Here is a 25,548-nt window from a genome sequence, read left to right as displayed (position 1 = left end):
CTGAAAGCTCATTTCCTGGAAGAAACCAGGCAAATATCAGGCTAGGACAACTTCCTCCATTGTTGACATGCAGAGAAGTCTATCAGGAGGTTTTCATTTGCTTAACTACAACCGTGGGGAGTCGCTTGCTGTGGCTTTGCTCGGTTTAGTATCTTATCTTTGTAAACTATTATTACTGCATTCGAAACATAAAACAAGGATATTCCAGCCCTAATTAGGCAGCTGATGCACTGCAACTGCAAAGGAGATGATTTTCAGGAAATGAGTATTCCCAAATTGAGCAGTCAAAGATATTTCTTTGTTATGAGTGCTGCAACAGCGGTACTAAATGCTGGGGGGGGGGGGTGTGTGTGTGATTGTGGGTCTTGCAGCACCTTCCACTATAGGGTGTGAGAATGCCAGGTTGCATTATGAAAAAAGGCAATGAAACCAGAATGTTAGTTTTGTTGATGTTGTTGCAGAAAAGATAAGAGCTGTAAAATAAATACTAGACTCACACTTGCAGGCAAGCACCTCCTCTTCTTTTAATTAATAAAACAGTCTAGTATTTCTAAGGAATCATAAAAGGTCAAGTGTGTAACATTGCTGTAAGTACCAGCTTGCCCTGACAGCTGAAGACAAACGTTGAAGACAAATGTTGTTACTATATTCTAGATATGCAGCTGCCCAATTAAGAAATGTAGGCCATTTATTACCCAGCCAGACTTCTGAGAATGGAGTGTACGGTTAATAAAGAGCCCCAAACCGATGATGCATCTACCTGTGAGCCAAAAATTCTACCTGTGCAATCAGACTTTGAACCAAGGCTCTTTGAAGAGCTGGAGCCATAAAAGTAGCGTCTGGAACTGCAGTATCAAACAGGATGATGAAGGAAGAAAAGGTGGAAAGTTTCCGTCTTAGACTGGTAATCATTTAATCAAGGTTAACAGTAATCTGGATGGTTTGAAAGAGAGGTTGAACGAAAGTAAACAGCCTAAATGAAACTATTAACACATATATGAGAGATTGGCTACATATGATTAAAGGTAAATTAGCTTGTGGCTACTTGTGTGTGCTTCCTTTGGTAAGGAATTAATTTACAAAACGCTCATATTTTATGTCTTGTCAAGAAATGTCATCTTTTATTACAATAGAGCCTGCGGTCACATGCATAAATATTGGTGCGGTAAAGTATATTTTCATTGTTTCCTGGCAATTGACATACAATTGCATTTCCACATATATTTACCAGTTTCACTTCATTCACCTAGACCGAGTGTTTTAAGAAACAAAACAAAACTGCTATTTAAACATGTACGTTTTCCTTCCTTCCCTCTCCTTTCATATGGTCAGGTCAGTTAAAATAGAAGCTACAGAAAAAAGTCTGAAGATAAAATATTGATGTACAATTCAAGCTGCATACAGAAGGTACTGCTGGGAACAACTATTCCTGAATAGAAAAGTTCAATGAAAATATATGATCTAAAAAGCCGATGCATAAGAAGAAGAAAGCCAGATTTTCATAGTCCAAATGGCTTTCTCTTGACAGCTCAACTTGGTCAAATAAATTATGATCCTTCTGGAATAAAAAAGTAATATTTACTTTTCACTCCATCCGTTTTCTTCTCAATAATATGTATATGCTTCCCAAGGTATTTAGAGTCATGAGATTTTGTTTGTATGGAGGTTTGAAGATGGAAAACATTATCCTGTCATTCCTGGTGTTGTGGCTGAGCTGGTAAATGAAGCCGTGCGGTGGAGATGCTCAACCACCATTTTTCATGAGTCATTTGGGCTCATCCCTCATGCCTGGCACCTCACTTGTGGTTCTAGGTGCTGGGACACCCAGAGAAGCATTTATGGAGGACTAGAATGGAAATGAATTTTAAAGCCACTTTGCAGTATCTTTGCTCACTTAGAAGGTGATAGACTCATGTCTTTTATTACTTATTGCAAACAGAAGGGGAAAATGTTTCATTTTTAGATGGCCATGCAATTAAGATGCATGGTTCTTAATGACCAGCAAAGAGAACATGGCACAGAATGTATCAATATAAAAACAAGGAAATCAAACCTGTTAGAGACTGATACAGTATAACTAAATTTTACATTTGTTCCTGAAAGGGTATTGGCACAAACTGAGCTCCTTAATTCTAAATTAAAGCTTTTATTCTGACCTGCTTACGACAACCCCTTCTAAAAAGGCTGTGTTTGCTAGATACCCAGGTGGCATTCACACATGTATTGCATTACAGAAAGAGACTTGACAGATTCTTATCTCTTCAGTGCAAATAAAAATGAACATTTAGAATTATGTGCCTTCCTAAGGAAGCCTGATTCTTCATGATATTGTTCTAACTCTTATGGTGTAAATATGTGTGTGTTTAGAATTCACACCTTGTTTAGACCTTAGTCTAGAAATTGGCCAAATTCTATCCACCATCTACCAGAGATGGGAAAATCTGCGCAAGAACTGTGACTGCAATAAATCTTGACACAAAAAAAAGGGGAAACAGATGATGAGTCCGTAGTTTAAAGCAGGTTTATACAATACACTGAAAAATAAAGGTCTGTATGTCCTTGAAGTGTTTTATTTGTCTGAGTTTAGTTATTGCTATATCAGGTCCTTAGCCATAGCTCTCAAACATTTGAGGAAGTTACCATTAGGCTTAATGACTATTGGCTAGAAGCCGTCAAAGACAAGTGATCTGAAGATAACTGAAACACATTATCAACTGCTATGTTTGTTGCAAGTTGAGCACAAAATAATTTTGGGGAGAAATGACAACTTCCTCTGCTTCACCAGCGGCATCAGATTTATAAGAAAAGCATGGGGTTCAGCTCATGAAAACTCAGCCCTTTAGGAGACATCTGAATACCTAGGTGCTGTGTCCCCACAGTGTTGGCTAAAGGTATGAATCAAGTGTTATCCTTAATAAGGCATCCGTACAACTTGACTTAAGTAACGCTTTAAACTTGAACTAGCTGGTCTGGCACTAGTTCTGTATTGCAGCTTTGTTGCTGAGATTATTAAACTAGTAGCATGACATCTGCACAGCCATGGTTTCCATTTCCAGCCCTCTGCAGCTAATCTAATCATCCCATGAAGTCACACATTGCTTTACAACCTTGACTAGGTTAACCGAGGTGGAATAATTGAAGCTAATTGTTGCAGCACAGACAAGCCCTGGATAGATTTAGAACATTAAGTCATTACAGCACCATGCATTTATGCTAGAGGGCACTCATATTTCATTCTGAGCAGTAACAGAGCTTGGCATTTGTATAACATATATCTTCAAAGCATGGTGCCAACAGTAACTTTCAAGGAGTGCTGTGAGGTAGGTGTGTACATCAATCCCTATTTTCCAGATGAGGAAACTGAGGCAGAAAGGTTAAGTTATTTGACCCAGTTCACAGCAGGAGTTAAAGGATGTTTAACACAAGTGTTAAGCGGTAACACCGCGATCAAAACAACTTGAAAATTACTCTCCTCGAAAAAAGCCAGCTCATGATATATATAGACGCTTACATCTATGTGTGTGCACAGATTGATTCCGGATGTGGATTTTTATTTTTAAAACCACAGACCTTGCTTTCTTATTCTAAAATTCGGTGAAGAAAATTAACCAGTTTAAGGGTTTAGGAAGAGCACATGATGTCTGTGTCCCTGGCTGTCCTCTGCAGTGTCTATGTAGTAATAGGTCATTCAGTGATAGTATCATCAAATAATTTAGGCTGGAAAAGACCTTAAAGGTCATAGAGTCCAACCATAAACCTAACACTGACAAGTAATAGGATGAACTTCAGAGGCACAAGAAACTCATAGGTCTCACAGGATAAGGTCAGTTTGAGGATTTCTAAATCAACACCTATTCACTAGCCTTTGAGAGTTTCACTCTGTTGCCAACTAAGTGTTCAGTTAAGTATTGCAGTGATGGCCGCAAACACAGGATGTCACAAGATTCTGCCTCCTCCTCTCTATGGAGTTACGCATCTTTAAGGAAAGAAGCCCATCTAAGAAGACAGCTCCTGGCACTGCGAGTTCCTAGCTTAGGAAGTAAAAGGATGAGTGGGAATAGAAAATGCAAGTTCTTTGTCTACAGCAGGAGACAGGCAAAGTTTGTCTTGCAGGGGCTTGAGCCAGATATCAAGACTTTTTGTCTAGACACATTTGTCTGAATGACTGCAAATTTTGTGGGATTCTGAATATCAACCACTTCATTTCCACAGAGCAGCTCAACAAATTCTGCACGTATTCCAGGAGTGGTTATTAGGACCATTTCATTTTACTTCCTGCTATCATTCATACAATTGTGTGTTTTAGAAGAAATGTTCTCAGAAAGCAGATACCCTGCTATTAAACACAGATGCATTCCTGAAAAGTTCAGCTGTTACATTATAGTGTGGATAGTGGATTTTTCCATGAAAATCACCATAATGGAGGGATGCATGCAGGGGCTTACGGTTTATGCATAGTTCAAACACACTGGGACATCTGTGGCATTAAGGATGGAGAGGTAGGACCAAAATGAATGAGTACTTTTAGAGGAATTACTGGTTTTATAGAACAGATAACCTTTCTGAAGATTCTTAGCTGCTTCACCTTTGAGGCTGTACCCCTGATTCCCTGTCTTGTCACCCCTCACCCTTGACTTGTTTCATTTTGCTTCATCTGAAAACAATGCTAACAACTATGAGAATTTAACTCTTCAGAAAGAGGGAGCAAATACGGCATCAATCTCAGGAGCTGAGATCTTCTGGAGAACTGAATGACATGGAAGGTTGCTTCATGTTCAATTTTGCTACCTTGTTATCTCTTTCTGAACAGCTATATTTTCATTATCGTCATCTTCCTCATATGAAACAAGATCATTGAAGTCTGGTGTGTGACAAAACAGTGCAATGATGATGGTTGCCTTGTCAGTGTATTGAGTAGGCAGGCTGGAAGACCAATGGACAAGTAGGGTATTGCTGTAGTCACATCACAAAGAAACCACATTGCAAAGTAATAGGTTTTGATATTACTGGTGGTGCTATCGCAGCAGGAAAACACACCATCACCATGAGTCACATTTGACCAATAGCCAAGGACAGTTTTGAACAGTTACTATCAATGAACATAATAAATTTTAGCTGTCAAAAAATGTGGAAACATTTAAGGATATTCTTGAGAAAATGGCAATCTGCTGATGGGCAATGTGGGCAGGCTGGGTACGTTGGACAAAGTAGAAATTGTGAATCGTAGTTTTTCAGCTCTTTTGATAGCCTGGAAGTCTCTTAGGATTTGAAGCAAGCTGAACAACTGACAATCTTGGAGGAATTCAAGTGTGGTTTTATAATATCTGGTTCAACAGACTGAATTGGATCACTCTCGCTAGCAATTATGTGTTTCACCAAGCATCTGGAAGCTTCATTGATGTTTATATTTTCCTGCATGTGAAAGAGAAAGAGAGGTTGATTAGTCAATATTAATTAGACCAGGCTGTAGATTTCCTGTGCATAATTAAACTTTTCTCTAGGCAACATCATAAGTTTACTTTCCTTAATAAACAGCTTTCAAAAATTGACTGTATTAATAATGCTTACTGTAGTTTTTAAGTTAGGTTTTATGTATGATTCATATCTCCTTTAAATTATACACAGAGCTCACTTCAAATTACTTCAAACTCTTGGTGATTTGATTGCTTCAATAAACCAAACAAACAAGTGCCAGAGGGATGTTAAAGACAGATGCCCGAAGTAAGGCTCTGGAGTCCATATTTCATTGCTTGAATAACAGTTACGCTCATTTTCAAATTATTAATTACCTACCAGCAATTACAGCCATCAACCACACTAATTTTTTAAGCCTTTTCCACAGTTTCAAGAGATTTCTGTATACAGTGCTCACAGTGAAACCCAGGATGAGCCAGATTCATTGAATAAATGATACAATTTCAAGTTACTCACAAAACAGTAAAAAGGTTCTGTATCATCTGAAGTCCTCACTTATTTTTAGTTGAGGCTGATTTATCTCACATGTACTGCTTCAGAAGAGATATAACACCACTGGCTTTATTTGTAAGGCAGAAATCCTCACTCTAGGAACTTAGAAGGAAAGGCAAAGCACATTTTCCTACTTGTGCCTTACTTCAACAGCATGTTTAATTTGCAGCAACCCTTACTCTGTAGAATAGGCAGAACTGAAATAGGCTGATCAGTGAGACATAGCTCAGAACAGCATATAAAATAAGTATTAATACTGAGTAAGGATTTTTTTTAATGATAGCCACTAGCATGTTTGGAAGAAAAACTTTTTTATGCTTTCTGGCGTAAAAGACACTCTTCCACTTTAACTATTGGCACTGATTATTTATTTTATATGACAGGATATAGAAACCTCATTATAGCTTCAATTTTCTGGGAAATCATATCACACCCCCAGATTATACACATATAGTAATGCATATAAACATATATGTATATATTTATTTATATGCAAATACTCCTCTTCCTCCATAAACACTATGCTTTTATTTGCTATCTAAGATTACTGAGATTTCCAAGCTGGATCTGGCGCCTGGTGTACTTAGACCATAAACACCCATGCATAGAGTGCCACGAAGTCTACCTTCAGCAAATGCTCAGCATCAATTCAACATAACCTGTACAATTTAACATGTGAAACCTTTTTCTGTATGTGTATGTTCAAAAACAGTCAGCTGAGATGTTTAATTATGAAGTTCAGCTATAAAGGAAACAAACCAAAGTACACATGTGTTTCAGCTGAGATGATACAACTATAAAAAAAGAAAGTTGGGGCTGTTCAGCCTGGAGAAGAGAAGGCTGCGTGGAGACCTCATAGCAGCCTTCCAGTACCTGAAGGGGGCCTATAGGGATGCTGGGGAGGGACTCTTCATCAGGGACTGTAGTGACAGGACAAGGGGTAACAGGTTCAAACTTAAACAGGGGAAGTTTAGATTGGATATAAGGAGGAAGTTTTTTCCTGTTAGGGTGGTGAGGCACTGGAATGGGTTGTCCAGGGAGGTTGTGAGTGCTCCAGCCCTGGCGCTGTTCAAGGCCAGGTTGGATGAAGCCTTGTGTGGGATGGTTTAGTGTGAGGTGTCCCTGCCCATGGCAGGGTGGTTGGAACTAGATGATCTTAAAGTCCTTTCCAACCCTAACTATTCTGTGATTCTATGATTCTATTCTATATGAAGACAAAAAATAAAGTAATAGATTATGTGAAGGTGATTTCTAATCCCCTTGAAATCAATGGCAAAGCTCCAAGAGTCCATTGACCATCCCTTCACGCCACAGTATAGAGCTGAAATCTGGGATCTAACTGAAAACGTTCATTTACGCTGAGATTTCTCATGCTTCTTCACCTACACAAGTGACCTTAAATATTTGACCTTTGACCTCTAAATAATATCAGATGGCTGCAAAAAACCCAAATGTTCAGACAATTCATTTACATACTAACCCCTAGAAAGTGCCCTAGAACTGAGAATCGGCTCTGTACTGAGGTGTTAAAATGTTACTGCATCACATGGCTTTCTCAGACTAGACAAGCGAATTCCTCAAGCATGTACCAAATCGTTTTTCAGGACACTGTGAAATTTTGTTAGAAGAAACAGACATGAAAAGTATCTTTCAGTACTGCTTAGAAAGCTGAAGACAAAACAAGATTGTTAAATGCACAAAACCATGCTAAAATCTAATGTGTTGTGTATTTCTTTACTAATGGACTGGTATCTACTTCATTTACCCATGTATTGCTTCCCTCTTGGAATGGCAAAGTACATTTTTTCAGTAATATCCTAGGGACTATCTGGGATTGTGCCCAAAATGATTAATGCTCAGCTGTATCAACCAAAACCCTTTTTGTCAGAGACTTAAGATCAGCATTTTATAGGAGTGAGAAAGGGAGAAAGAACCCTGAACCCCAAAAGCATAAAATGGGGATAGATGGACATCCCTTATCCCCACTGGTGATGGATGGAAGACCATCTGCCAGACCTGAGACTATAATTTCAGAAGCAAAAAAGTGATGTTTTACTTCAGCCATAAATCAAACCAAAGTAAAATTGGATCACTAAACCTCTTTTTAAACTTCTGTAGCTTTCTGGGGAAAGAAAGCCAAATTTAAACATGAAAATATTGTTTTGACATGAAAAGTCAAAATATTTGGGTTTGGGAATATGAAAATTAAAAGCTTCTTTTTTTCTGCATTGCTCTTTCTTATTTTTAATTAAATTAGTCACCAAATTTGACCCATATTCCTTATTATGTTAACTGCATTTTAAACTGAGTTTGCTGTTTCTTTAGTAGGTATCTGCCGAGATCTACTGAATATCTGTGAAGCGGAATTAGATAGAGATCATCCCCAGCTCTTTCAGGCCATTCCACCTGAAAAGGCTTCTGCTTTCAGTCCATGCCTACCTTCTTCTCTGCCAGGGGCCGTTCCTTTAGATGCCCCTGCTGAAGTTTATGTGACTGAACTCTTCTTCAAGCAAAATGTGTGGGTTTGCTACCTAAAGCATTCTCACCCATGTGAATAAAATTCTATCTTTTGTTCTGTATAAGAGGAAAGGAATAAAAAGACCTGTCCATAGTGTATGTTGGATCAGAGTGGAATTTTCTCATCCTGAACATTTATGTAAACTGTCTAAGCTGAGTGGATGGAAATTTCTGTCAGGTACAGCAGAGCAAGAGAGGAAGGTTGACTCCAGAAGATAGCACAGCTATTTTTGAGCTTGTGTTAGCTCCAGCCTTCTCCCATGGTTCAGATGACAACTGGTATGTGGATGAGAAGTGACATATTAAGTCACTTGCTGAAAGGAGCCTGTGCTTATGCCAGCAAAGCAACTCCTACTGTCCCAACTCTATGTTTTGATCACTTCCTTTCTGATGCTGTGTTGCCTTTTGTTACAACCCTAATCCTATGGTGTCTGTTCCGTGTCCTAGGTCTGAATCAGACGTTGCTGTATTCTGGTCTGTCTAATGAAATATTGATTTCTGCACCTCTCCTCCTCCAGTGTGTTTTGCAAAAGAAAAATCAATATTCTGCTAGGCAGTAAAGCAGCCACAGACAGTAGAAGGTGATCTGATATCCAAACACAGACATTCAGAGATCAGATAATTTTAGAGAGCAGGAGGTGTTGAAAGGCAGTCTAGGGAAGGAAGGAGAAAAAGAGACAGGTGAATATCCACCCACCAAATACAAAGAAACAAATAATCAGAGTGTGAGTTTGTACAGAGAGGAGCAGTCACAGACACCCTACTAGTTGTGCTGAAATATGGAAGCAGCCCCAATGACACAGAACAAAAAGATGTCTTTCCGTGGCTCTCTGTGCTGAAATCCCTTAACTGTCATCTCCCTCATGGCTTTTGGTCTACACAAAACACTACAGGAATTGTGACAATTGCTGCAGTTCAGACTTTTTTCTTTTCCCTTGCCTTTCTTTTCCTTTGCATTTCCTTGCCTTCCCTTGCCTTTTGCCTTGCCTTGACTTCTCTTCCTCTTTTCCTCTTCTTTTCTTCCTCTTTCCCTCTTCCTTTCTTCCTCTTTTCCTCTTCTTTTCTTCCTCTTTTCCTCTCTCTCTCTTCCTCTTCTTTAGGTCTTACCAAGGGACCTACTCTCTCTCCTTGGCAGAGCCACTTCTCAATGTCAACATGGTTCACAGGTTATCAGCTCTTGCATGGTACTAGATGCATCTGTAGTACTGAAGTTTGTTTTCCAGCCTCTTCCATATCAATTCTAGCTCCACAGCTCTCCTAACACAAGGGAAGGTATGTCTACCCATACTCCTTCTAAGGCTGCTATTACTCAGCACTGCATCTTTGATGTGTGATTTACAAGGCGTCTTTCTGGAATAGCAAAGTGCTGCTATGGTCATTTATCAAATGGAGAAAAAGCAGAGCCCCTGACAGAGAAAACTGCATGACCAAGTACATGGTGACTAGTTGCAAAGTGGGAGATGGCATATTTGAGGTCTTCTCATGATAAGGTAGGAACACAATAATACCTTTCCTTCCCAAGGCTTGTGGAAGAATTTTTACTGCAAGATCAGACATAAAGGATTTTACCCATATTACGGTTCCTATGTTGCTATCAGTCCTCTCTTCCTGCTTTTCCTCTACTTCTCACATTGACAGCCTGATTTATCAGGCTAGCTTTTATGAAACCCTTTCCTGAGCATCTCCCCTTTCCCTGTCCCCTGAGGTGTCTAACCCATGTTTGTGACTTCTGTGCCTCAGTAAATCCCAGCACCTGATAGACACTATCACAAGTCAGTGATGCAAGAACTATGTTGTGAATCCAACCCTAAGTGGCTTACCCTGCATCAACATGAACTCAGCTCCTGTCATGGTGCCTGTCTACTAGAGTTGGTCTTTCTCTTGAACCCATCAAGAAGGGATGCAAAAGTGAAGATCAGCACATGCTGCTCTTTATTACAATACAAAGCAAGGCAAAGGGGATAACTCTGAGCAATCCCTGAAAGCCAGAAAGGAGCACTGGAAGACACAAATGAAATTAGAGTTAGCTTTGTAGATCTATCTCCTTCAGATGTATCTTTTTAAGGGCAGTTCTATGGAAAAAATTGCAACTAAGGGCAGGAAAGGACGGTTGCATGATTTAAAACCTTTGAACCTATTGCTGTGGGAAATAATGTCAGTTTTGTAATGCAACTGTCCACTGAAGGGAAAATAAATACTTTATTGAATGTGTCTCAAAACAGGTACACAAGCTCAGCAAGCTTCTTTGCATTCTGATTGCCGTCCCCTTTATCTGTCAGCTCTGATGCAGATGTAGAACATTAACATTTAGAGCATTCCATTTTAATAGATGAAATGTATCCCTGCAGACTAGACTGATCTCTTAGCTCTTTACAGAAGGAAAAAGGCCTCTGCTAGCTTTATGGGTCTTTCTCACTTTCAGATGAAACTTCTTTCTTTGCCATACAGATATATTAGTTTTGTCTGGTTGTTTTCTGGTATAAAACTGCTCCCTTTCTGCATTTGGGTAGTTTCTTTCTCTGACTGAATCTGATGCTTTTGAGTCTTACCTTGAAAGTCAGGGTGAGGAACAAAGTGTATGCAGGCATAGCTCCCTGCCGTGGGCATTTGGGGATGTCTAAGCACTGCTTAAAGTCATGACCTTAGACTCTATTACTGGAGTTGAAGGGAATCAACTTCCCTTAAGTAAACATTTACAAATTCTGAAATAGTCAGGTATTAGATGGGAATTACATCTAATTCCCATCTTCTGCGTTTTATCTCTACAGTGCACCAAAATGCAGGAGCAAGGAAATGACTTTCAAGATGTTTTAACCTACACTCTCCTGGAGCAAGCAGTCTGAGAGTGTGGCTCCTTATGCTCCCTGAGCAGAGCTCCATAGGAAACTGCCAGCAGTAGCGCTTTATGAAGATGTACTATATTGCTGTGTTGTGTTTCTAGGAAAACACAACCATACAAGTTAAAAGCCATCTGGATGCATGAACATGAAATTCATGGATCTGAACTTTTGTGGCTGCAACTTTGAAAACAAGGGAATTTCTCAGATTTAATTCTTATAGCTGATTGGATGTTGTCCAATGAAATTGTTTGAATAGCTGACATTCCAACCTCAACAATTTTATGATTCTGTGAATTTCCAGCTTTTGGCCAGCACTGAATACCATATTTCATTAAAGTGATAGAGAGCTATAGGACAACTCTAATACCTGTGGGATAATCTGAGTCAGCTCCTCTTCTAGCTACAGGAAACAAGTTCTGCAAAGCATTCTGTACAGAGTAACTGTATATCTGAACTGAAAGCTTCTGCCTTAGGTGTCAACTTCATTTCTTGGCTCATGGCAGAAGCTGAAATATTTTCTAGGGCTCTGTGCAATGAGATTGATCAGACTGGGTTGTTTTTTATTTTGAGTGAATAAAAAAGACAGTGTAAGCACCCATACATCCCTTACTGAGCCTGGCAGCCTCAAATGGATTGCTTTGGTTGGAGTTACCAGATCAGCAGATTAGCTGTTGAGTGTCAGCCTAATTCAAATAAATGTCCAAACCTTGTTTATGGAAATCGAAACCGCATATCGCATTTCTCTACAAGTCTACTGTACAGCTTGGGGTTTTTTAACATTCATAGCAATTGTCCAGTCAGAAGAACTGGAAAATTCATGACTTAATTTAAACAAGTGCTAATAAAGTTGGTTTGTTCACAGAGCTCACTGGTAAGATGAGTAGAATTGCTGTCCTTGCTTTGTGGAAGAAGAGGCTGAATCAGAGAAGAGAGTGTCTTTCTGAAGGTCATCTGGTAGATCAGTGTCAAAGAGCACTTCTGATGCCTAGCCCAGCATTTGGGTGATATGATGCACAGTGGACTGCCCATCAGACCAAAAGCTGGAGAAAAGGTACATTATTATCCAGGTTTCTTAGACAAGGAAAGATTCTGTAACTTTTTCCTGGTCCAAATATGATGTGTTCAAATAGGACCTGAAAAACAGAGCATCCATCGCTGACAGCTGAATTACTGCAGAGAAAAGAGGAGCATAATCACAGCACAGCTGTGGTCAGTTGTGAGGTATTTCTGAAGTAGGCATTTTCAACTCCATTTAGTTTTGCCTGACTTGTCTGTTTTGATGCACAAGTTCCGTTTTCATTATGAGGCGATAATAAGCTTGAAATTGCTGCTTTTCTAATCCAAGTCAAAAGCTCACCTCTTTGAACTAGGAATGCTGGTGAAAACAGTTTAAAGGCTTGGAAATGTGAATGGAGCTCTCAGCTACTCTGGCCACATGCTGGCTAATTAAATGTGTGGCAGGAAGAAGAAATTTCCTTCCTTTAAAAAAATGATTCTTTCACAATAGTTGTCATAATGAGATTTATTAAAGAATTGACTATTAAGGGTTATTTCATGACAATCTGGGGATGTGCCTTTCAGTCTGCAATCAATATGGTCAAACTAAATATCCATGTATAAAAGATGACAGGCTCTCCACTGCATATATGGTGATATGTATAACTTGTGACTGCGTTGTGCTGTTGCCCAACAAGGCCTCTATTACATGCAAACTATCCGAACAAATTCTTCCATCTTTGTAGGGAACACAAGGTTGGAGCAGGCTGAGTATTTCATAGAATCACAGAATAATTAGGGTTGGAAAAGACCTTAAGATCATCTAGTTCCACCCCCCCTGCCATTTCCTTTAGATTAATGTAAGAATCAAAAATAATACGTGAGAATGCATTAGGTGGCTCAAATGTTTAATTCTGAAGTTGTTGACTTAGGAAAAACAGCACCAGCGAATAACATGGTGATGTTTTTTGGTGAAATCTGCCAGTTCGACAGACAAAAAATTTCAGACCACTGACAGCTTGAATTATGATAGGTAAGCTTCATGGTTCTGCTTTCTGCAAGACAACCAGAACTAAAAGATGTATTTTTGCCAGTAATCACTTTTGTTTTTCCAAAATGCATAAATCACATTTGGTTTGCTCTGAAGGCTATAACATTTCCAAGCACGCCTCCAGAAAACCTCTGGAGGTCTAATTATTCCAGGATACCACAAAAAAAAAAAAAAAAAAAAAAAAAAAGAGTTATTCCTTATTTGAACTTCTAAAACTGCTAGCTGCAATGTGACAACTCCTCTGCCAGTGTTATTCTCCTTCAGAAAAGAGTTTCTAGCCTCAATAGGAAACATAGCTAGGTTTTTATTTTCCCAGGACCCAAGTTCAATTACTGAATATTCCCTAGGCTGAAAGAACACCGGGTACATGCAACATCCAGCATTTTACAATAGCAGTAATAACTTTTGTTTAGAAAAAAAACCCCACAGATTTTAGTTCAGAACATAGAGCAAATGGGAAAATTATTCTGATAATAACAATGAGCCTAAAAGTTGCTATTGTACCAATTTCAGTGGAATTATTTACACCATTTTAAAGTCAGGAGTCTCCAGTTCTGAGTCGAAATCAGGTGTGGGGATTACAGAATAACAGATCCTAACACTTAGTCTATAGCAGAAAAGAAGAATCTGATGAGAAAGTCATGTGTCCTCAACTCTTACTGTTCCCTTCACAGTGGCCTTTGAAGAAAAGTATTGTCATAGCTGGATTTCTTTCTGTTCCTACATGATTGCACTGGTAACCTGAGGGCTGCTTGGGTTTCTGAGATAAAGTAAGAAGAATCTAGGTATTTCCTTTGCTTAAAATAAATCTAAATCTTAATTCTATGTGGCTTAGAAAAAAATTGAAAAACTCTTCCTCTGTTGTGACTATTTTATACTTTACATGTCCTTTATACTTCCGTAGTTCTGCCCAGCACAGGCTCCATCATCACGGTAAAACCTCTCTGTGACATTTGGAATTGTTTGTATGTTCATTCTCCGAAACGACCTGAAATGGCTTTTGGCACAATAATTGTGGTTGTTCTTAAGAGGCGGACACGTGCTTGCTGGGGACTGATGTATGGAATTCATGATACAGATTCCTTGCTCATAAGGCAAAGAGCAGTAACCCGCTGCATGACTTTGTTAATCTAAACCCAAAATAATGAAACTATGTCCCTCTGTACATTGGTCCATCCTGTTCCCTCTCGCTCTCTTTGAAAGTCTTTTAGATGCAGACATCTTAAAACTAGTTATTACTCACTTCTCTCTTGTGATTTTTGTGGTGGTTTTGCCCTCATGCCCCAGTTTTTAATGAATTAGATCTCTTCTCCAGATAGCGTAGACTCACGTACACATCAGAAATTAAGAAAAAGTAATTCTGAAGAAAACAGCCACACACAGTATGATACATCACTGGTGAACTGCATTCCAAATAAACACAACCTGGTACTTCATGTTGTTTGTGGTCTGAAAAACAGTTAGACACCTAACATAATATTGGAAAGGGACAGAATATGTAACCCTTACAGAAATAATAATAGGTTGTCCGGTAATTATTCCTTGACTCTCCACATCTTCTAGTGACATGTAAGAGACCTTGGCCTCTTTCTTAAACCAGAACTAAACACTGTCCATAGTAAAAATTAGGTTCATGCAATGCTTGAGGCAGTCTAGGACATTTTTGCAGTCACATTTTGTTGCTTCTGCTGTTACAAGTGAGATTTCTTTTAAATATTGACGCTTATATGAGTCAAGACCAGAAGACTAAAATACAAGTATACACTCCAAAGGTTCTTAAGAAGCTTTCGCAAAGTGCTCAAGATAAATTAAATAATTGAATGTAGCATTTTGGCTTTCAATCTACTAATAGTCTAGGTCAAACCAGAACTAAAAGCCTCACATTTAACACATCCAAATGTTCCCCAGAGGTGCTTAATGATGATACCAGCTTTCATAAACACAATATCCATCGAATTGTTGTGTTCAAATCAATATTTCACATGCCAGATCTCCAAATCTTACACGCACTGAGATTATCTGAGACATGTCAAGTGGATACATAGGACTACTGTACCTTGGGCTTTTATACTCTGAAAGTCCCAGTGCTTTATCTGATTTTTATCTCCATTTTCTAACAGGCACCCAGGAAATCTCTACCAAGGTAAGGAAATGAACCTCAGAGCAGCTCATTCATCACTTTGACCGTTAGTCTTTCCTTCCTTCCCAGATAAGTGATTATTTTTTTACATGCTTTTCAGAATGAATGCTTGTAACATTAAGCATTATACAAGTGCTTCAACGCTCCTGACTTTTTCTGGAATCTAGCACAGTAAAGCTGTTGTCTCAAATCAGGCAAAGTGTTTACATAAATATTTAGAGAGAATTCACTGTTAATAATTATGAAATATTATTATGACTATCATTCACAAGAGGTAGCTTTTTTGTCTTGCCAAAGGTCATCTTCTTCCCCAGGCTCATACACAGTAAGTCATTGACAAGCTACATACTTTACTGCTGGCCTATCGTATGAGAGCAGCTGCAGCTCAGAATGTTGCACATAATTCATAAAATCATAAACTCATAGAGTGCTTATGGTTGGAAATGACCTTAAAATCATCTAGTTCCAACATGCTGCAGGGACACGTCACACTAGACCGTGTTGCCCAAAACCCTGTCCAACCTGGCTCTGCTTTAAATTTGCTTTGCTTTAAATTTGCTTTGCAATAATAGGCCTAAAAGAAATAGAAATGTCTTAATTTACAAATTCACCTTTAACTAATTCCACCAAGATTGGAGCTTTGCAAGGTACACATTTAAACTGAGTGAACTATTTGCACTTGGAGAAACATTTAGAAATAAATGGAAATGTTTGTTACCTTGGCTGATGTTTCAAACCAGCCCACGAACCCATTATCTTTACAGAACTGATCCATCTTGATGCCGTTGTTCATAAGAACGTCTATTCCCTGGTCACATTTGTTTGCTAAGAGGACTGTCGGCACAGGCTTGCCATTTGGAAGAACCAACTTAGAGTCCAAATCCTCTTTCCATTTTGTCACTGCTTCAAACGTCGCAGGTCTTGTAACATCAAAGACAATAAATGCCCCCATGGCTTCTCTGTAATATACCCTGGTCATGTTTCCAAATCTTTCCTGACCTGTGGTAAAGAAAGAGGGAGAGAGAAAAAAATTGCCACCTTGTAAAAATCACTGCTTCCAGTCTAAGTCAATATTTCATATAGCATGTTTTCCAAGAGAACATTACTGAAGGTAGGGCTTCATTTTGTAAGTCTCTGGAAAGGTGCTGTTTGCCTAAATGATGACAAGTACTGTGCTAAAGTAATTTGTATGAAAATACAACAAAGTATAGCATGAAAAAAAGAGTTTTAAAGCAAACGTCCAAGGAAAGTTAACAACTTTATGACAAGCTTGAGCTTCAGTGTACAGTCTTATTATGCTGCCAGACTTCTAAGAGTGGGTATACATTATAGGACTTTAAACATAATGTCTTGGTATACATTATAGGACTTTAAACAGGAGTCACAAGAAATCTAGATACCAGTCTGGAAGCTGCTCTATACTATGGTATTTTGTGGGAAACATCTAGCAATTGATCTGCTCATGCAGGAAGAGGATCCTGCATACACTCCTGCAAGTGGTAATAATCAACAGTAACATACTCTAAGGCCATACCAGGCATTAGATTCATTTTGAATTTACTTTTATTGGCAAACTAAAACACAGAGGTGAGAGAAGTGAATTTAAAGCCTTGCAAATATGGAAAGTGTTCTAAGAAAGCTGTATTACTGCAGTGAAAAGATCTGGGAGGAGGTGTTTCACAGTAGTTCTGTTCAGAAGCTTTATGGTTTCATTTGATGAATTCAAAGTATTTCTTGGAAGTTATTTACAGTGTTTTTGTGAGCTAACAATATATTATTATATTTGAACATGGAGGTTTGTAAATGTCTATCATTTTACATGATCAATATAAAACCCAAAACACTTGGCATCAGGATGTGGGTTTGTTATACACATGCTGTTTTCATGGGAATTTTGAAACAGCATTTCCAGGAATGGAAATAAATTACACAGAATTTTTCTTTAAGCAAACAAAAAATAGAATTTCTATTGATGTCTACTGCTGAGTTGTGATCTGAAAAGTAGAATTATAAATTCCTGAAACATCTCATAACAGCAGTCTTAAATACAACTTTAAGAATTTAACAAAACTCTTGTATTCATACATATGCTTCCATAGCTGAGAAAACGTGAGATGAAATTAAACAGCATTCAGTGGAAACCTGTTTTTAGCCTTATTTTCTCAATGTGCATAATTCTGAGAAGGTTAGGAAGACAAGAAGATTAGGAGGCTGCCTCTGACCCTAGGAAGGCCACCTGTGGAGGTTTTATCTGGAAGTTGTGTTGTCAGATGTAAAGCTGGGTTGAGAACTGAAGAGTACTGATTACGGGGCTTCTAGACCATGTAGTTTCATTTAATGGAAGTAGCACTGAATGCACTTATGGGGTCAACACTCTCCATTTGTGAAGTTTATCTTTGGATTTATGTTGTAGCTGTTGCAGCAAGGAGAAAGTCATTCACATGATACAGGAACCAAATATTGGTGTCTGTCTCCTCCAAGTCAATATTAGGGGTTTTTCTACCTTAAACAAACACTGTGTTCCACTGATAAAACAAGCTGAAAGTGCAAAATTTCTGGGACATGTGAGTTCATATTGAAAGATTCTTATGGCTGTGATTTGTTAAAATGTCTTATGATTCCTATCACTGGGCTAATCAGATGAATGGCCAAGTCATGTGCTATTCAATAATCTCCTTGAGCAATTTTCTTTCATCTGCAAGAAGGTGCCTGCAAACAGAATTTGAGGTCTGACCTTTGCTTGCAGTAATGCAAGCATCAACATATAAGAGTAGTTTTTGATTCATGGCATATTTCAGTGATACTTTATATACTTCTGCAAAGTTCTTGAAACGTTTACACTGTAGATGAGATGTAGATGATGTAAGAACTAAACTTGGGCCTTACACATATTTATTGGAACAGAGATCTCTAAGATAGGTGGGACATGCCATAGAACAAGAACTATATTATTCATTTGCAACACAAACTAATTCATCGCAAAGTTATTAGAAGAATAAAAGACTCCTATGATGTGATCTTCTGGCTCATAGTGGCCTACAAAGTTCTGACGGATAATATGCCACTGATTCCTCCTCCTGCTTTGGCAGATATCTAGGTTTCTCACTGCACAGAAAAGCTACTGTGTTTGTAGAAGCAGCTTTATGCAGGGTAACACAGCTCATCAATTTCCATTATCACTTCAAAGAGAGAAAGAAAGAATGAAGCTGCTGGCTGAACAATGTGTGTAAACCCTTTCTGAAGTGGTCTGTTCCCCCCTCGGTTGCAATAAAGATATGAACGTACTTGGCATAAAGACATTAAGCAATTTTGAATGGAAAAAGGTGGTTTGTAAACCCCAGAATTTTATGTCACTTGCATAATGGCTTTACTTTTACTTTATTTACATTGTAAGAAAAGTGATCTCTAGTGTTTCCATTGTGCTTGGAGACGTAAATACTGTGTCTAAGGACCCAGGAGGAGTCTTTTTCCAGATATTCTCCCTTATGTGAACAAATCCTTATCTATTATATGAGGCTCCTAAAACTTATTCATATAGCAGAATTACTCATGAAAATGGGAACAGTTTGATGTATTAAAGGTGTCAGAAGCTGGCCTTAGGTTTTCAGCAGCACAATGGCTTAAGCAGTAAGTAGGTTAGAAAATAGATCAACCATTAGGCATTCAGCGGTATCTTGGAGGCAACCTTGAACCTTAGGATCTATTTTATTGCAAGAGGGACTGAGGGAGATGGGTTTTGCTTTTCACTGGAAGGGTCAGAAGCTTGTGAAATATTTGTTTGATCTGGCCCATTATACTTTACTGCATCCCTTGCAAGGCCACTGGCATCTGGCATCAAATCCCACAAGCCTGATGGCCTTTGCCCACTGAGATGGTGCTTTAGGTTGTGATCCATCAGCTGTAATTTAGGTTCCATAAAATTAAGGGGTGGATCTAAGATTAGGGTCCCTTTGTAGTCAGAGACTGAGAAGAGATCTAGAGGGCATCTTCTCAGCAAGAACTGACATTTAAGAGTGGTCTCATAAGCTTCTTCATGTAGGTATTTAACCTCTACCCTCAACCCCCTGGTGAGCCCAGGGTGAGTAGCTTACTCTCAGATGGTTCAGTACAAGATGCCTAATTGTTAAACCAGATGAATTCTGGTTTAAACCTCTTCGAAGTGAACCCAGTGAGACCGAGGTGCCCAAACAACAAGATTTCCATTAAGGGGAAGGGCTCCCTGTCTAAATAGCACCTTCCTGCCCAGCTCTCCTAACCTCAGTGGCACTTCTGCCACAGGGATAAGTATCATTTCATGGTCTTAAAGCAGCCAACAGCTGAATTTTCATAGCTTATAAAAATTCACCCCACATAAACTTGCGAGCATGAATTGTACAGAAGTCTACAATTTCCACTATCCACTACCATCCCTGATAAAATTATAAAAACTAATGGTAAAGTGCTAAAACTCAGATAATTTCCACCATCTCTCCCATAGTATCTGAATTATAGTGCAATATAAAAATTAATTAAAACTGCCTAATGCCCAGTTTTCCAATGGGGCTTGCCACCATCCATTGTCCTAAGAGGCAAAGGCTTCTGAGAACCACCACTGCTATGTAGAGGGGCTTTAGGCAGCACTGAGAAGTTGGAAATTGTGGAGAAGATCTAAACATTTCAATGACACACCTTCACACCTTCCTTTTCAATATAACTTCCATAATTTTCATCCTTGAATTCAAGTCATTGTCTTTATGGGCTGAAACCTAAGCAAGCCCTAATGTGGTGTTCACCCCCCCAGAATGCAGAAAATAGGCTGTCAGCAGGATCAGGTCCATGGATCTCACCACAGATCTGTACTGAAATAAAACCACCCCAGGCAGGGACTTATTTATGTTTGCAGAACAGTAATTTCAAGGTAACTTAGCCTAGAAATCACCATGACTATCTTATTTATGCATATGTACTGCAGATGTGCTGTGCCTTGTGTTGGTGAACAGCCCATTTACTCATCCTGGAGCATAACAGAAACTTTACAACTGCTGAAACATTTGGCCGTATCTGTGCAAAGTCTGATGTTTCCAGAGGTGAAAGTTGCAGGGAAAGGAAATGAAAGTGTTCTGTTACCACTGGTATTGTGTGGATGTCTCCAAACGATTGGTCCGACTCTTTATGAGATGAGAACCAGCCTTGTAGAGGCAAACCAACATATACTGGGTAGCAATGAATAATCCAGCCCACACACGCGCAGCAGGAGGGATAACAGCGATGCTGACAGGGCTGTGAAAAAGTAGCAGTGGAAGGGGAAGGCTCTGAAGTGCTGCTCTCTGCCCTCCACTGCACTCACATTGCTGCTCCCTGCAGTAAATCTGCAGCTAAAGCTGGTCTTCAGTGATCTGAGGGCTGCGTGGACACAAAGCACCGACAGTGGCGCTGAGAGCAGCCTTGCAGGGGAGGGAATAGCAAATACACCCGGATCTGATGCCTGCAATAGTTGGTTTCTGCAAAAGCAGCCCCAGCCTGCATCTGCAGGACCACCGCACCACAGCGCTCTTGTTCAAAGTAGGATTAAGAGTTTCTTTTAAGGCCTTCCTTTTATCAGTCTGTTCATTAATTTAAAGTATACTCCTACAGAGGCGGCAAAAAAGATAAGGAAACAGAAACAGTTTACTGAGGACCAAGATTTAAAGATGTATGACCCAGCAGTAGAGGTGATGGCACACTTTCACAGGGACATGAGCACCAAAACTGGGAATTTGGGACATTCAATGACATAATTTGGAACTGCTGTGAGGAAATTAAAGACAAAGAGAATTTTACCATGTATATCTCAACCCAGACATAATAGTGAAAATTCAGTCACCACAAACTTAGGCACTTGAGTGGATAAGACATAAAATCATAGATTTTAATGCCAGCGTCTTGGTACAGAAATTGTAACAGCATAAACCACGAAGCTTTGTCCAGTTATTCCTGTCTGACAACCATAGCTTCAGGGATATATTATCTGTTACAAAAAGTATCCAAGTCTTACTGTAGTAGCATGTGATGCAGAACCTAACTTATCCCTGAATTAAACTTTCTAATGCTTAGTTCCCTTATTGTTCAGCAATAAGGGAACTCATCTAATTGTCTCATCTAAATAAATGTGGTTTCATTAGATCTTATTTACTTATTAAGCTATTAGATCTTATTATACTTTTGTTTATCAAATCAAAGAATACAGAAAAATACTTTAAAGAAATACAAACTACATTTATCTATGAAATTAGATAGCACCAGATGAACCAAATTTGCTTTTTCTTCTTATGTCTGTAAGGGTAAAAGAGGTTAAACTGTTTGGTCCTACCACAGCTGGAGTATGTCACTGCTCCAATTAAGTCACTGTGTATGTAAATCCTGCTATTAATGCAGATGAGCTTGACACCAGTTTTACTCAAAACCTTTTTGAGAAGATTATTTCTACAATGTTAAACAATTTACTACCCACTGACCCGCACAGTGAAGTGCATATTACACTTAGTGGTAAGTTCACTGGCTGTATAATGGAGAGAGAGGAGAGGACGTAAGAGCTAAAATGGTAATTGATATATATATATATACATGTACCCACATACATATAGAAACATGTAAATACTGATACAAGATATTATTGATAGATTTGCAGTATTTGCTTCAACTTGAGATGTCTCGAATGCAAAGCCAACATCCTTCAATGTGGTCAGAGACCAAAATCTTATTCCTCTATCCCCAAAGCTAAACATGGTCTAGAAATAGAGATACTACCTAAAGAAAAAGGATGTTCTGAGACCAGAGTTTTTACTTTCTTTTCTCTTTTCCTTTCATATTTGTGTTTTCCAAGTGATGATATGTGACCAGACACAGCCAGGGTAAAGCATTTCCATTCCCTCCATATTTCTAAACTGTTTTACTTTGCTTTCACTTTAAAACATATTTTTTTTCTCACCAGCCAGATGACTTATTCAGGGTAACTTCTATGCCAACACTGCACTGATGTGAATTCAGTGCATTGCTTACAGAACTTATGCTCTATGTACATCTATCAACACCTGAAGCTTACACAGAAGTCATTAAAACTGAGACAACTCTTTCTTACTGGCCACTGTCTTGACCTTCACAGAGATGCTTTGAATTGGGCAATTCATATGAAATTTAGTACTGTGGTGTAATTCTCTCTGTCATGTGTGATAACTCAGAAAGCATGCTGCTCATTCAGTACTACAACTTGGTGTAATTGCTCCTGCAGCCTGACTGAAAGCTACATCATATGATCCGCCAGCACATGATTAGTAGTGTAATGCATCTCTGAAACAAGGCAGGCAAAATACATTCTTTAAGTCCCTGACGCATTCAGAATCTACCATTAAACGCTCTTTGGCATGCAGAAAACTTCTGGATGTGTATGTATTTATTGTTATAACTGATGAGCAATAAAAGCAACATTTACTCCCTTATTCCAACTCTTAATAAACTGAGCACATATGTATTAAATATCATAAACCCACAAGACTTTACTGATCATAAAAAAGCCAAGGTTGTGCATGTTTTGCAGTGTTGTTGCATAAGTTTTGGTGCCTTGGTGCCAAATTCAGAGCTCAGACATGAGGCAGCTCAGTGCAGAAGAAAGGCACTCCCTCCGCTCCTAAGAATGCCAAGAATTTTCCCATTTCACTAGTTTTACTCTGTGCTGTTCCAGACTAGATCACTGAACCCACAGCTCAGGCCACAGGCTGGCCCAGTTGCCTAACAGCTGATATAACATTCACCTCTATTCCCTGTTTAACGAATGTAACTTCTTCATTTAATTAAGGTTTTAAAACACCTTCCTTTTTGCTGTAAGTGTTGCGTTACAGCTGGACTTGGACTCCTAAGGACACTTAAATGAGAAATCATCGCTTAAAGCATGCAAGACATGCCATCAAGATAAACTTCTATTTTGTGGACTGAATCAGAAGTAACTCATTCCTAAGTGGGGTGCCGAAAAATTGGTGGATTTAATTGGAAGCCAAATATAAAATCTCCAAAGCACTGACAGCAACAGTGTTGAAGTCTGTGGGGTTTTAATTATGTAAGCGTGCAAGGACAGCTCTATTCCCTTATTCTTTTTCTCCTAACAAAGTAAATTATCTTCATTTTCTTGGTGTTGGCAGAAGGACAAGTAAACATGAGTAAATAAATTTTAACAACCAGGATTATTGCCAGAGAGAAACACTTCTCTTTTCAAAGCATGTCAGAAGTTGTTTATGTTTCATTGGGCTGAAGAAAGGGAAAGAAAGGAGGGTGCTTCGAGAAAGGAACTCAGCAATACTTTTTCCTTATTTATTGAACTATAAAAATGATTTCAACCACCTTGTTGAATCCCTCATCTCTTCCACCAAATAAACAGTTGTAACAGGAAATTCTTGTTTCTCTCCCTCCCGTCACAGAGATCTGTAAGTATAATGAGGCAAGCTGAACAGTAGTAGCTGCAGAACAAGTGGGGCATTCGAAGAGGGGTGCCCATGTCCCCACACATGTCTAGGGGCTTGGGAGGAACATCAGACAGGGCAGGTTTCACCCTGACACCCCTTGTTTGGAGGTCTGCTGGGTTTAGGAAACTCCAAAATGTCAATCTGCCCATAAAGTTTTCTTTCCTCCATCTCTTCCCCCTCAGCACATAGGCACTGGTAGCTTCCAATTTAAATTAATTTGGGTCTATATTTTGTACTGTCTTTGGACAGGTTATGGGGCAAAGGGTTCTCCTCTGTACTCACCTGCAATATCCCAGAGCTGCAGCCGTACCACAGTCTCAGCATCCCAGCTCAGCACCTTCAAGGCAAAGTCCACCCCGATGGTGGCCCGGTAGTGAGGGGAGAAGTTCTGGTGCACATAACGTTTGATGATGCTGGTCTTGCCCACTCCCAGGTCCCCGATCACCAGCAGCTTGTAGAGGTGCTCCTTCTGATTGTGCTTCTGCATCCTTCCTGTGGCTGCGGCTGCTCCCTGCGAACTGATTGCATGCTCTGCCCAAGGAATCCTGCCAGCCCGAGGGGGAGAGAGGGAGTGAGGAACCGGGGAGGGAAGGAGACCAAGGTAGGTGGAGGCTCTTTCCCTTTGTAAGGAAGCAGGATCACCAGGTCCAGCAGGCAGCTCTGCTGGGAGGTGAAGTAAGCAAGGCACTGGGGGATGAAAGTCTCCCGGAAAGTTTTGTGTGATGTGTGTGAAGATCAGCACGAGGTGTGTCTGGGATTAGTCTGGCTACTAAAGACCTTGCAGGGAAATTCATGCAGCAGCCCTGTTCCCTGGTTTGCTCCTCGCTGGAAGGACAGGGTTTCTGTTGTGCACTAGTTTTACACATAGGTTCTTAAACGTGACAATTTATCACCCTATGCTTGTTTCCAGGCATCCTTAACATGTTTGTCACAGCACAAAAATAAAAGAAATCTCCTTTCAGAAGTTTCACTCCTCCTTTAAAGTGCAAAAGTTAAACCAGTGTGACTTTACCTTTGGATGTGATTTGGTTTTAATCAGTGTAAGTCAGTGTGAATGCAGTTGTATCACTAGAAGGGGTGGTTACAGCAATATAAAGCATCTGTACTTGTGTCCCCACAAAGAGGGCTGGATGAATTTAACTTAAATCATTTAAAATCCATGGAATTTAATTACAACAGATGCATATATTTTAACATAATTGCAGTTGTCTGTCTGCACCTATAAGCATGAATGCAGCACACAGCTAATGCTTTGTTTTTAATTACAATTAGACTCTACAATGCAAAAAAAATCCAAATTTATCCCATGACTCCGATAATCAGAAGTTATGAAAGCAGAACAGCGTCAGAGCATATGAATGCCAGGGTCTCAACAGTCCTCTGTTTCCCCAAATAAGTGATATCAAACTTGCAAACAATTGAATGCATTTGAGTAAATCATTCCATTGACATGACTGACCCTGTATTTTAAATGAACACAAGGACAGTTCAAACACGCAGCTTAGCTGGAGACCCCTGTCCATTGCTTGTAGGTGTTTGATTCTTTTAACAGTTTTGATATCGAAA

At 39.3% G+C, this 25,548-nt stretch overlaps 1 protein-coding gene across 1 annotated transcript; it reads right to left on the bottom strand.

Annotated features, from left to right (window-relative positions):
- Positions 1 to 5,259: 5,259 nt before the first annotated feature.
- Positions 5,260 to 24,484, bottom strand: RAB38 (RAB38, member RAS oncogene family). Its single transcript, XM_065675885.1, has 3 exons — positions 24,265 to 24,484; positions 16,230 to 16,510; positions 5,260 to 5,412 (listed from the first exon to the last, which is right to left on the bottom strand). Exons 1-3 carry the CDS (start codon positions 24,467 to 24,469, stop codon positions 5,260 to 5,262), a joined length of 639 nt encoding a protein of 212 aa, XP_065531957.1. The 5' UTR covers positions 24,470 to 24,484.
- Between the last annotated feature and the right edge of the window lie 1,064 nt (positions 24,485 to 25,548).

The sequence above is a fragment of the Lathamus discolor genome, chromosome 4, assembly GCF_037157495.1.
Source record: "Lathamus discolor isolate bLatDis1 chromosome 4, bLatDis1.hap1, whole genome shotgun sequence".
Classification (NCBI taxonomy): Eukaryota; Metazoa; Chordata; class Aves; order Psittaciformes; family Psittacidae; genus Lathamus; species Lathamus discolor.
Note: the sequence above shows the minus strand (reverse complement) of the source record. Positions and strands in the feature narration are given on the sequence as shown.

What these genes read in the sequence shown, in the direction of transcription:
- RAB38 (XM_065675885.1), bottom strand. Translation starts at nt 24,469, where the DNA reads ATGCAGAAGCACAATCAGAAGGAGCACCTCTACAAGCTGCTGGTGATC. An exon ending in GCAGCTCTGGGATATTGCAG is followed by an intron (nt 16,511 to 24,264) that starts GTGAGTACAGAG and finishes TCTTTACCACAG; the next exon opens with GTCAGGAAAGATTTGGAAAC. An exon ending in GGTTTGAAACATCAGCCAAG is followed by an intron (nt 5,413 to 16,229) that starts GTAACAAACATT and finishes TTTCACATGCAG; the next exon opens with GAAAATATAAACATCAATGA.